The sequence below is a fragment of the Nestor notabilis genome, unplaced genomic scaffold, assembly GCF_000696875.1.
Source record: "Nestor notabilis isolate BGI_N333 unplaced genomic scaffold, ASM69687v1 scaffold1707, whole genome shotgun sequence".
Lineage (NCBI taxonomy): Eukaryota > Metazoa > Chordata > Aves > Psittaciformes > Psittacidae > Nestor > Nestor notabilis.
This window is the reverse complement of record NW_009936715.1, coordinates 139,041-153,027: the sequence shown is the minus strand read 5'-3', so window position 1 is coordinate 153,027 and position 13,987 is coordinate 139,041. Positions and strand designations below refer to the sequence as shown.

Below are 13,987 nucleotides of genomic sequence, written 5' to 3'. Positions count from 1 at the left end.
GTCCAGCGCGAAGTGTTATAAATAACAGCCATAGGGTGAGAGCCTTATTTTGAGTTACGCACAAGCAGTAGCAGAACGTGTCACAGTGTGGGGTCTAATTCTCTGTCCTGTGCATGGCAAGATAGCTCGGAAGGAAAATAAATCCAGATAAATGTACTGTGTCTAAAACTGATTCAGCCGCCAGCGCCTTCTGGTGCTGCTGCAGCCAAGAGCCAGACTCGCAGCAGTCCGGGGCTCTGGGTTTGCACATTACAAACTACAGCGTGTGATCCGGAGCACTGATTGCTTTTCCAGGCCTTGCCTGCATAGAGGTTTAGCAACTTGTGCTTGTACATGGCAAAGGGAATATACTGGCCCTTCCTGCTAGGAGAAGGTGGGTGCTGTGGGTGGGCCCGGGGGCAGAAGCTGCCTGTGTTCTAGAGTAGTGAAGAGTGAGGTGACCCCACATACCTGGATCCAAATATCCCCCAGATTTGGGACAATACTGATCTTAAAATGGTAACTAAATTTCAAGTCCATGTGTTGCAAATAACTGTCACTTGGAAAAACAGTGATGAATGAACCCCAAAAGGATGCAGTTGCTGAGAAATGAACAGCTTGAAGTTACAGAGGTGTGAAACTGATCTTGTTGGAGACACATGGGTCATGTCCTCAGCTTGTATCAGTCAGGACAGGCTTGTTTTCCTAGGCATGATTTGGCCAATTATATTTTTCAGAAAAGCAAGATTTTGTCAAAATCTGTTTCTCCTTATTCAGTGTAGGGTGATGGGATACAGCTGTGGTATTACTGTAGATGCTGTATGTATTATATAAGGGAAGACATACTGCTTCCAATTTCTACTCTTAAAAAATTGCTCTGTAATATGAAAAATACCATACTGGAAGTATTCCCTTTGGTGTCTGTGTTAGCCCATGTTAGAATGTATCTATTTAAGGGCTGGTTTGGAAAAGATGCACATAGAGACTCAAACCAGAAATTGATAAAGGATATATGCAAAAAACATTTGAGGGAACATTCCTAATATTCTGTATTTCAGAAAAAATAAGCTGTTGAGACTATTAAAACACTTGATAGCGTTTGCACTGTGGCTGGGAGCCTTTCTGAAGATTGAATGGTTTGGAGGTTGAATATCCTCTCATCCTTAGGAGGAATCCTTCCAAAACGTCTGAGCCTTATTAATAAGATAGCGTGGAGAAGTGTTAGATGGCAAGTGAGGCGTGTCATGATTTACTTAAGCGCTTCTGAAGGTTAAAGATCTTGTAGTCTGAAACACTTAGCAGTAATAATGGTCCGTAGTCTCTCAGGAAGTATAGTGGAGTTTGTTAATCATAAAATAGTGTGTTAATCCAAATTCAGTATGCTTCGAGGGAGAAGAAAGACAACATGAAAACAGGTTTTTAAGTGAATGTAGTTTTTAGGCAGCAGAGTTTATCAGATCCATGTAATGAGAGCAAAATGTTCACAAGCAGATGCTTAGGGATGAATACACTGAAATTGCTGCTGTTGTACTATGATCCATGCTCATGTTCATTTGCATCCTGCAAAGAAAAAGAGCCGCTGCTTAACCCAGATACTGAGACTGCACCAAAAAGACTTTTATGTAAGCAAAGATAATCTGCCATAATCAAAGGGGAAGCACAGGAAAAGTTAAGTAAAAAGAAGGAAGACAGGTTGTCACTTTGCTGACTCCATTTGGATTTTCAGAACTTTCCAGCACTGGCCAAATTCTTCTGTTATTAACACATATTTCCCACTGGTTCCACCAGGAGCTGAAAAATCTTTTGGATTTCAACAGGAGTAATGTTAATACCTTGCGGAGTATTTATGGTTGCTCCAGCTCACGTATTAGACACAAACAGTAAATAGGAATTTTCAGACAGAAAAGGGTTTCTGTTACAGTTTTTAGTGGAAGGTAAAACCCAGAGAAAGCAGACAGTGCTATTTAGTGAAGCAAAACTCAAAACGTGTAATTCCCAGCATAAAACTTAAACACAGAGCCACAGAGACAATAAAATGAGGATTAGAGAAATCTGCAATATATTATATACCAATTTGAAGAAATCATTTATATGTCCCCCATCAGCAAAGATTCTTTAGCTTAAATGAACTTCCTGCCTCCTTAAAATGCCGAGTGAATTCCTGTCTAGAAATCGGGAATGTCTTCTTAGGAAGTCTGGTAGGAAGCAGGAAGCTGCATCCATTTTCTTCACATGTAAAACATGTCCCTGCTGCACGACCTTTATATCCGTATGACTGGAATCAAAGCTGTTGCAGCAGATGAAGACACCTGACTGGATATTCTTCCCTCAATACAAATGGACATTTTTGTTGGTTTGAGGGATCTTTAGGGGGGGTCTTGGGAGTTTTTTTAATACTTTTTGCATTTGGGAAAAGCTAAATTTTCCTTGTTTATTTTTAGATGTTTATTGTGTCATTGTTGGAAACTGGTAGATCAATTAAAATTCTCCCTACATAATAGAATCATAGAATCAGCTCGGTTGGAAAAGACCTTTATGATCATCAAGTCCAGCCATCACCTCAGGACTGCCAGGACCACCACTGAACCATGTCACTGAGGGCCTCATCTACATGGGTTTTGAACACTTAATAATGCAATATCACATCAGAAAATCCCACTGACCAGCTCAGGGTGGCGATTAGTGTATTAAATATTGATTTGAGACCTCATCATGGTACCATCAGTGACTCTGCAGGAGGTTTGGTTTATCCTGTACTAAACTGTATTGCCTGTTGTGAGAAAATACGATCTTGCTGCCCTGAGTCACCTCTGAATTTCACATCGCTTGTCAAAGGATAACAGTCTTTGAGAACTAAGTTCTTTCCCTTTCCCTTTCCTTTTCTCTTTCACTTTCTGTTTTCCGTGCTGTCCATCAGAAGTTTTTTAGTTGGTTTCAGTCAGTTATTTCTCCTCACTCACAGCACTCTAACTGAGGGCAGAATCCAAACCACAACATTGACTCTGCCTAAGTTATTTCCATCGCGGTCTTACACTTTCTGTGTGCCGTTGAGTGTTATTTCTCTCAGCCAAGGGCAAAAGATTCTGTTAATGCTAATTATTATTAGATCATTTGTATTTATTCCCAAGGCCCCAAATTACTTCCCTGTTTCCATGTCCTTGTGCTGTTGTAGCTGGGCAGCTGGCCGGTAACTCATCGGTGGAGATGTATCGGCAAGTGCTTTTGTCAGGCTGCCGCTGTGTGGAGCTGGACTGCTGGAAAGGACGAACAGCTGAGGAGGAGCCGGTCATTACACACGGATTCACGATGACAACTGAAATATCCTTCAAGGTACGGCTGTGCAGCTCACGGATCTCTTCAGCTGGGGAGGTTGCTTCCACGTAAGATGCATCACAAATGCCTTGCTAGAACCTTACTGCACAGGTGGAAGGGAGTAGAAAAGTGAGGGCAAAAAGATACTTTAAGAGGTTTCAGAGCGTGTGGAGAATCATTGGAGGAGAGGAGCTGCAGTATTTGGACCTCACGCAGGACGAGGATCTTGGTCATTACGGCAGTCAGAGGAAAAAGGATTATGTGGCGTGACAGTCTGTGCCATCTGGGGACTGGGCTCAGTGCCCAGGTCCGTACTGCTGTGCATGTCCCTTCAGCAGACCTCACAGGGAGAGAAACAGGGTAGAGCACAGCCAGGGCTGAAAGACCAGGTACTGCCACTACAGCTGGTTTTGCACAGTGTAAAACAGGTCTGTGGATGCATCTGGAGCCAGGAGGATGGGGAGGAAGGACTAGTTTGTGTTACAGCTCCGTAGCATGCAGCAGGGAGGGGAGCTGAGATGAAGGCCACAGGGATTTGAGCTTGAGCAGCAGTAAGCAATGCATCAGTGTATTCTTTCTTCTCTGCCTGGTAAGTGGGAGTGGGAGACAGAAGTGCTGAACTGAGGCAGGAAACAGCAGCTATCATGGAAGTCTCAACAGCTTGCAAGCCTGTAGGTTTCTGTGAGCAGAGAGTAAGCTACCCATGCCCAGATGGGCAGGTCCCACCCCAGGGTCCAGACACTCGGCATTATAGTCACAATTAAAAACTGAGTAACAGTGTGTGCAGTGTTACTCTTATCCCTGATATGTGGGATCAGATCTGAAGCACTGGAGGATGAAATAGTAAAATTAGTATCTTTGAGATTGCAAGGGAGTATTTGTGTCATTCAGACCCTAAGCATATCATCTGTATTACTGAATTTCATCTTCCATTTCCTTTCTCTATAATGAAAGGTAGGTACTATACCCTCAGCAATAACTGTAAATTGTTACCTTCTTGTTATTCTTAAAGATGTTTTTGATCCAGGGTGTTAGAGGGGCATGATGGAGGTGTTCTTTAATACTGAGATTGGTAGTCAGCACAGCTTATAATGATAATCAGGATATCGTTTTTCAAGTGTGAAGAAATTATTCTTCATCTGAGACACTAACTCACTCTGGAAATAGGTTTCTAGACTTACCCATGTGCAAGATGATGTGGAAAAAAGTGATAATTGCTGAATTTGGTTACGTTATAGGTGTTAGGTGTGGCTTCTCTGCTAGCTGCAGCTTTGAAGCATGTCTCCCACACTTGAAGCATGAGTTGTTGAGGGGTTTCTTTTGCCTTCTTTTAGGGGAAGAAAGCAAATTACACTGGCACACAGACAAAACACCACATTTTACTCACACCAGAACACTCTTTTCTTTTCGATTTCTTTTCTCTAACTCTTCACTGATTGAGTTAATCACAGGAAGGCATAAAACAACCTTCTCACACATTTGTTATTTACTTTCCAGTTATGTTTATGTGAAGCCAATTATGTTTATAGGCACAGAATTTGGCCGCTGAAAGTCCTTTAATTAAGGAAGACAGCTCTCAACTCCTTTGGTCATGAGCAGGAATTTAAAACAAAGTTAATCTGATTCTTAAAAGGATCATGAGCAGGAATGAGGATTATCCCTGATTACTTAGATGTGTAACCTTAGACACTGTGTCTGCAGGATTGATCTTGGGAAGTATTTTGAACCTACACAAGAATATTTCAGCTGTCACTTCAGGGCAAGTATATATTCCTCCACACAGAAAAATGTATTGACTGCTGGTTTCTTCTCAACGCTCAAAATGTGCTGCTTGGCTGAGGAGGAGCAGAATGGTAGTGAAATAATGTGTCAGAAGTGTGTGAATCAATACAGAGTGATCACTGGGTCTTGAATGCTGAATCATTTATCAGCTCACGCTTTTGGCGTGACCACAGTACACGATGCTTCTGTTTGGTCTGTCAGTTTTCACTGCCTCAGATAGGCTTTCTGAAGCGTGGAGTCAGAAGCAATATATACACCCCATCCTTATGTTGCTGGGGGTTTTGTGGGCTTTTTTGTGTAGTTGGTTTTTATCTTGCTTCATGCCATACAGAAAGCAGTAAGGTTTTTCCCAGCTGCAGATGGTGAGCTGCTGCCAGGGTGAGATCTTGTGGGGAACCAACAGTATTTTCCATGCCATAACCAGGAATCTGTGTGTGTGTGCACTTTATATATACTCGGGAGACATTGTTCAGGTGAGTCATTCTGCAGCTGGCCTCAAATATGGAACTTACCATGTTGTTCCTCTCTGACTGTAGAGCGTTTGCGTTTACACTTGAACGCAGTGCAAGACTCAGTCACCAGCACACCTCGTTCTCCACTGAACCAATGCCTCAGCTTCTCATCCTCAGATTTCATCTGTGTAATCCTGATTTTACTCTTCCAGGTCATTTTCCCTGGGATTTACTCTCTTTTTGCAGTGGAGATTGCAGTTGAAAATAAATGTGTGGGTTTACTCCACAGCTTGAGCAGTGTGTAGGAGCAAGAAAGGCCTCAGGACTGCTTTTCAGCAGTACTTCTTAAATCCAGCTTCACGTGTTCTCAAGTCTGCATGATCCTAGATACCCAAGGGGTGGTGCCATCACTAATGATCTGGGTGGAGAACATCAAGATGGGAGGACTCAATATTTGCAACCCAGTTCTCAGCCCTGCTGTTCCCTTGTAATGGCAAAATTGCCTGAGATGCTTTTGACAGTCCCACTGGTTCTGGACAGGGTTAAGGTGGAACCAGCTCTTAGTGATTTACTGGAGTTGGAAAGAAAGTGTGCAGCAGAAATCACTCCGTGGTGCATTCTCCCATAGGATAACTGCAGTTGTGAAACTGCAGCTTTCTACTTGCCTTCACCCAGCCTTCTGCACCATTTACTAGTCTTCCAATAAATTCTTTGCCTTTCTTTTGAAGACTAAGGAGTGCTCTTAGTTGAAGCACGTGATTAGTTATAAGTGAGGCATTTAAATATCTAATAATTGCAGTTATTAAACGTAGTCATTCACCACCTCTGTGTGCTGAGAGAGCTAATTTCTCATCTTACAGGAGATACTACAACAAGTTGTGCATGAGCTGTGTTTTGTTCTAATTACATGAAGACTTTAACTCTTGTTTGTATCCTTGCTTATACCAGCAAATATTGAAATGGCTTGTGCTTTCCTTCCAGCCTTGGATTCTGCAACACAACATCAGAAGAATGCACCAGAAGCTCACCTTTCATTTTAGGAAGTGGATTTTTTACTGTTGAGCTTTTAAAAGTACAGAAAATGACCAAAAGGAATCCCCAGAGGAGGCTTGTTTAAAATAAATCTTTCAGGTTTTGGTCCTCCTTATGATTTGGGAGGGAACAAGCTTCTGGGTTCTTACAAACTCCAGAGTCTAAGGTTCTTATAAACACCAGCATTTGACAGCAGTATGGAAGGTCTTCAGTATTTTAGAAGCTCTATTGAAAAAAGATTTGTGTTTCAATAGAGAAGCACTGAGTAATTTGTAACAGTAAGTGCATTACTACATTGTGCACCCCACAAAAATTAGTGTTATCAAATGATTCCTCTTCTGGATTTACAGTTGTCGGTTTCCATCAGAGCTGAAAGGAAACTTGTGTAGAAGTTTCAGTTTCTGAGGCCTCTGATAATTACTGTGCAGCCAACTGTTTTAACTGAGTAGTGGTTTTCTGTCTTTTGCCTTAAAGGGATTTCTCTCATCCAAAAAGGGAACTAAAACTTGTGAGATTAACGAAGGATTTTATGGATACGTGCTTGTGCTGATGATGTTTAGAAGATATGTATTTGTCAGAGCACGTTTATTATTATGCAAAATAGTTCATGAAAGTCATAGCTTCAGGCATGGAACGGTTCCCCACAAAGACTGTTTTATGTTTGAACTATTGATTTAGGCAGACATAAGTCATTTCTTGAGAAATGCAGTGCTTGAGGCTCATCAGACACTTTGGAGGTTTGATTACAGTTCAGGTTGAAGAACTTGGTTGCTGCAAAAGCACGTTCCAGAGCTTTCTGGGATGTTTAGAACAGAAGGTCTGATTTCAGGCGGTTTGGGTATGACTTCAGACCTCTTTGGGTCTTTTCTGTCTTTAAGAGCCAACATCCTCTCTCTTTAAAGACATAAATTGGTAACTGTATGTATTTTGATTCTTTAGGAAGTAATAGAAGCTATTGCTGAATGTGCATTTAAGACATCGCCCTTTCCAATCCTCCTTTCCTTTGAAAACCATGTGGATTCGTAAGTAATTACCATGTTTTCCTGTATGGTGTTACATTTCTTGTAAGGTCTAAACACAGAATAATGTATGCACTTGTAGCACTTTTATTGTATGAAATGACCAACATCTCTTAGTCCAGAAAACCCTGTACCAGCCTATGTAACCAAGATGATCAGAAAGAATTGGGCATGTTCTTTAAAAACCTTCTCAAATTAGAACCTTTTGTATGAAAGAGAGTTTGAATAATTGTGAGACAAAGTGTGTAAACTTTACAGTGTCAGTATGTTCTGCTGTACCAGTACTTCATCAGAGAAAAAGAAGCTGTATTTCACCTGCTTATGACCCTATTCTCTGCACAGAATTTGGTCTGTTTCTTGTGTACTAGATGTAGAGGCCAGAACCATAGATCAAGTAGGAACCCAAAATAGGTGCTCTGAATGGCCAGGAATTGTAATGTTTCTGCCAAAAAATACCCATTTGCTTAAGCCTCTTTTCCTTTCCTTTTTTTGTTACAAAAAAAAGGACATTTTTTCTGTGTAAGAAAAGAAAAAATAAGTGAGACCACTTCTAAAATTATCCCATTGATATATTTATTGCAGTTGTTGTAATTCTAGTTCTTATTTTTCTTCTTTTAAGTTTGACATTAACTTTGGTTTCAAATATAGAGACCCCATAGCTCAAAATGGGGTGACATTGACTCATAACATGTGCCTTAACTTCCACTGCCTTTTCCCCTTTTGTTTTCTGCTGTTTGTGAAAACATTTTCAACAATTCTGGGGCCAGTTTGGACTGAGAACCTTCTTTTTTGTTGTTGTTTTAATGTGAAATAAAAGGTAATCTTTGGGGCAGCTGATTTAACACAAATCAGAAAAGATGTTGGCAATTCTGTTTCTTGAAGAGGAAAAGGGCGAGGGCTAACTGCTTTTCCATTGTTTTAGGAAGAACATTCTCGTCATAAGGGAAGGAACTGGTAGAAGCAGCTATGAAAGAATGTTTTTAAGAACAGATGTGACAAAATGGATCAAAAAATGTATAGGTAGAAAAGTTTAAAATCTAAGAGCTGGCCTATACTACCTGTATATACAGATGTGGTGCTTAGGGACATGTTTTAGTGGTGGACTTGCCAGTGTTAGGTTTACGGTTGGGCTTGATCTTAAGGGGCTTTTCCAACCGAAGTGATTCTGTGATTCTGTCCCTTACAGCACGAGCTTAGCTTCTGTGGGCAAATCTCTGCTTGCTCTGCACACATTTAAAGGCCACATGGTTATGATTCAAACAGCTACCTGTTAAATCCTGCTGAGTTAGTTCTGTCTTCCTCTGGAAGACCACACAGATACTGTATGTATTTAGTTTCTTTAATCAGTCCACTCACTCCTTTCTTTTTGATGAAAATTAGGTCACTTTGGACTTGCTTATGCTCACCTACTGCTACAGGGTTTAACTCACAATGCCCTTCTCAGTGTTTCCAAATGCAACCTCTAGTCTTCAGAAAAACCATCATTCTTCAATGCATTGTGTTTTGTATTTGTTCTTCCATATTTGTTAACACATAAATTCACTGTGGTACTATAAGGCACAGAAGAAGCATCATCCAGTTTATTTTAACCAGAAAGGTTACCTTTTTTCCCCCCTTTAAAGTCATTAAGACACCTTCAACTATTCCAGGGTGATCTGTTCTATTTTAGGAAAGTAAAGAAGTTAAAAAAAAAGGTATAAAATAAATTCCTGTCAGATGTAAGTTATGTACATAAGTGGCTTTAAAACTATAAGATGAAACCCTGTTAGAATTAAAGGTGGTGTGATACTGCAGGAATTTGTCAAAGAGGGAACAGAATTACTGCTGTGTACTCCGATAGTTACAGTTTGCCTCACAGAAACCATTGGACCTTTCTCTCCAGAGAATTCCAGTAATGGATTAATGAATTATCCCGAAGTGTATTATTTGATGTCCTTTTCCGTGCATTGCTATGACATGGGTTTTTAGCAAAGCAAGTCTGCAAAAACAATATCAAGTATTTTCTTTTTCTGAGGCTTTATTGCTATTTATTATTTGCTGCTGCAGTAAATCACCAGGCTTAATGTGTGTGATTTCTAATTTTGCTTTGGCTAAGAATAATTTCTCGTTATTTTACCAACTGCTACAATTATCCCTTCATTTATTCACTAGTTGCTAGAGAAATCTGCAATTAGTCATGCCACTCGCAGAAACCTTCACTTAATTTCATGGAATGTTCCTTTTGTCTTTTCATTTACTTGGAATGTTGTTTTTCTTCTAGATCTTAAAGATGGACTTTCCCCAAAGCATTAACAAAAAAATGCTAACTGCTTTTATAGCATTGCTGTCAAACAAATCCTATGATATCAATTCCTGCTTCGGGGTGACCAATTTTTTCTTGCAGTTTTCAAGTTACTAGAGTCAGTATTCATGTGTGAAATGTTGGTCCTTTTGGCTTTGGTTTTGGTTTAAACCAGAAGATGGTTTTAGCCTGTGTTCTCTATTCATGGCTTTTAAACAGACTCTGATTATCAGAGGTAAGTAAGTTTTAGATCACCACCATAGAAATGACAGTGTTAATCACCACTGGACTTAAAATGCAGGTTTTCTTCTTTCTGGTTCTTTTTGTCCACCTAGAGAACAAATCACTTATTAGCACATAGTGTTAATCAACTCATTTTGCTTTCTTTCAGTGCTTTTCCTTGAAGGACTCCTCTCTAATACCTTTATAGCATGTGCAGTATTTTCACTTCCTTTACTATAACTGCACTGTGTAGTATATTCATTCTTGCCTGCTTTTATACATTAAAGTTCAGAAAAAGAGGAAAGCATATAACTTTTAGAATAGATAAAAGAGGAAAGCATATAACTTTTAGAATAGATAAAAGAGGAAAGCATATAACTTTTAGAATAGATAAAACTTCATGTATGCCATCATTTATATTGACACCAAAACATGGCTGAAAAAAGAAAGGGAGAAAGATGAGATGTGAGATGAAAAGATGTGGTTCTCTTAAAAAAATAGACAAGTTCCCTGAAAATTTTATAAAGACCTCAAGAAGACCTTGATGTTGAAATTGGGCTTGCAAGAAGATAAGCAATCTGCAAATCCGAAAGCAGACACTCTATAATTACAGATGCACTGATGATATAGCAAAAAGGTTAAGTGATCCTTGAGCAGTATCCATATAAGATTGCTTCCAAGATTAAATTTAATTACAGTTATTCATATTGCTGGTTTCTTGCTGGAATTGTTATTTCAAACGTTAACAGGATTTTTATCACTTTCTTCCTCCACTTGAAATTATTTTAGACTCTTCTGGGAAGCATCTGTGTCTTTGTCTTATGCAGAAGAAATATCTCTGCAGAAGTGACAACAACATAGTGTTAGGAGCAGTAGTGCCAAAGAGCCTCTCTGATTGACCTTCATAGTAGGCATAACGCAAACACAGTAAAACAAAGTACAAGCAATACATTAATGGTAACGAAAACATTTCTTAATACTGTTTATATTTCCATACCGCCAGGTGTCTCCTTTACTCTGGCACATTTGGGGGCATATATAATTAGTCTGTGTGCTCCCCATCCATGTTTGCCCAGTAAAAATCATAAAGCAGATAGTGTCAGCTCTTTTCAGGCGTCAATTTTCAATACAATACATGAACACTCAGAGAATTTCCAATAATAGTAGATGTGGACCAGGAAATACCTACTTTTTTGTTTCATAACACAAATGGGGCATATGTTGGTGTAGAAAAGTTGGTATTTCAATCTGTTGCTCTGGTTGTACCACTCAGTTAAATGCTGGTACACCTAGATATTTTTTATTCCCTCTTAGGAGTTGTCAGAAATACCTGTGCACATAGTCCAATTCATAGCAATAAGTTATTTTATGATGTCAGGACTTTCCTACGTTTGACTTGTCTACTACTATTTATTCTATTGTATTAAAACCCATTAGTTTTTCACATCATTTTCCTTTTCCTTCTTCGCCTCCGGGGTGCAGCGACACTGGAATTTATGTGCTAACCCCAAACACTGTTGCATTACGTTTTTCTCTTTTGCAATACTGAAAGTTCTCACTGTGCTCTCTTTGAGGTAAACATGTAATTACACATAGAAGATCAGAAGAATTAGTTCTAGCTTTGGTGATAGTTTGAAAATTACTAGATTTAACTCTTGCATATTTTCTTAGGATTCCTATCAAGAGCTCATTTTGGAGTTGATGTGCTGATGTCACATCTAATAACTATGATTTCAATAGTGGAGCTCGTTTGATTCAAAGAGATGCCTGAACTCTCTGGGTTCTAAGAGCATGGGTCTATTCCAAATATACACTGGTGGAGAAGACTGAACTAAAATTCAATATAATGACCCCCCTGACCCTATCACAAATACCCAGTCTGGTTGCTTACTAGGGTGAGGTACTACTAGAGTGAGGTACCTTTAGTTTCCTTGGTAGCTAGAGGTTTGAAATAGCTAACACCTGATCTATTATCCCCATTGCCTCCTCCCTTGTGGGTTCTTAGTTCCACTGCCTTGCTTGTCTTCATCTTAATTTTCCATCCTCAGCTAAAAGTGGCTTTTAACTTTTTTGCAGAATTGGCTGCATGCAAATGCAAGCATTCATGAAACGCTGCAGTGATTTCAACTGCAGGCAGGACTTGCATAGCTTTGTGGAGTAATTTAAAGCCTCTCCGCAATATATTTCGTCAGTGATTGAACTAATGACTGGTTCACCCAGATCTGCTTCAGGGGACATCCAGAATGCAGATTTTGGGGAAATTACATTTTCTGTATCAAATGCCACCAAGCCTTTACGTCAGCTCTGGTTTAGCCTTGCTGACCCCAGCAAGAGCTGCAGTGCAGGTGCTCGCTGGGTAGCTAATGACAAACTAGACACAGCAGTTGTTGTACTCCTAGTTTGCAGGAGAAATGAGCACTCCTTTTTTCCTATACACCCAGCTCTAGATTGTCATGAAAAAGAGCTCCATGGTAACAAAACCGCTTAAACCATTTGTGTAGCTTCAGTGATATGCAGATCATCATTAACAGTAGTTGAAGAAGTTATATTAAGCAATATAAGCCTTGTCCTTTAATCAAGACTCCTCAGCAGGGTATCAAAAAGGGAAACTTTTGAAGATACCTAAGCTCAGATATTGCAGATTTTAAACAGGCACATATAACAAAACTACACATAGAATCATGGAATCAAGGAATGATTTGGATTGGAAGGGACCTTAACGCTTACCTAGTTCCAACCCCCTGCCACGGGCAGGGACACCTTCCACTAGAGCAGGTTGCTCCAAGCCCCTGTGTCCAACCTGGCCTTGAACACTGCCAGGGATGGGGCAGCCCCAGCTTCTCTGGGCACCCTGTGCCAGCGCCTCAGCACCCGCACAGGGAAGAATGTCTTCCTAATGTTTAATCTCAGTCTCCGCTCTGTCAGGTTAAAGCCATTCCCCTTGTCCTGTCACTGCATGCCCTTGTATAAAGTCACTCTCCAGATTTCTCAGGCAAGAACAGTCATCTAAGATTAAAGAGTGACTGTAACACTAAGCTGCATGTTAGGATGATTTGAGAAGTATTTCTGAGCAGTATAACCTATCTTCAGTCCTAAAACTCCCATCACTGATACGCAGGAATGATTTAATTCTTAGGTTGCACTTTGGGAAAACTGATTATAAACAGAGTTTACTGAGGTTCAGTTTACTTCTAGAGGATGTTACAAAAACCACTGCAGTAAATCACTGTGGTAAGATTTGACACTGTCTGATTTGAAACAAGTTTTTAAATTATAAAAAAGGAATCTGACCATATCCCTAACCCAGCTGAAATCCTTGAGCAGCTCCACCTTGTTGTTACATTTAGATCCTCACTAAGAAGGCTGTCCTGATACACTTGTCCCAGTTGCATACACATGAATTCAGCATGTAATTACATGCATATAAAATGTAGTTATACCAGCACTTTTTACAGCCCTTCTTACAGCAGTTCTCCAAATTGACATAATACACCTTAGCACAACTGCATCTCTGCTGTGACCCTGCCAGGGTATGGCAGGGTGAGTGAGCGGGTGAGGGCAGTGGGTGCTTTGCTGTGGAATGCAGTGCAGAAGTGCACCTTTGGGCAGGGCTGTGGCCAGACAGGCTGTCACACTGCATAAGCACAGCACTCACCTCACATGGGCTTACAAAAAGGATGGGAAAATGGGCTGTGTTTTAGCAGAAAATCTGCAGTAAAACTAACTGCACTTCAGAAATGTGCAGTAAAACGAGCTGCTTCTCTACCAGTGCCTGTAACTGATGCAGCTTTGCAGGTTTTGAGGCCCAGGTAATGTTTTCTGCTCCTTCTGTATGGCTGTGCCTTATAGACGTGGTGGTGTCTATATCCTTCGCTTGGCAAATTTAACAGAGACACCTGCACAGGAGA

General features: G+C 40.3%; 1 protein-coding gene across 1 annotated transcript in view; it reads left to right on the top strand.

Moving 5' to 3' along the window:
* Window positions 1-13,987, top strand: part of LOC104408755 (1-phosphatidylinositol 4,5-bisphosphate phosphodiesterase beta-1-like) — a 120,565-nt gene that overhangs the window by 9,970 nt on the left and 96,608 nt on the right. The window contains 2 exon segments of the mRNA XM_010018459.1: window positions 3,152-3,309; window positions 7,497-7,579. Coding sequence (XP_010016761.1) covers window positions 3,152-3,309; window positions 7,497-7,579 — 241 coding nt within the window.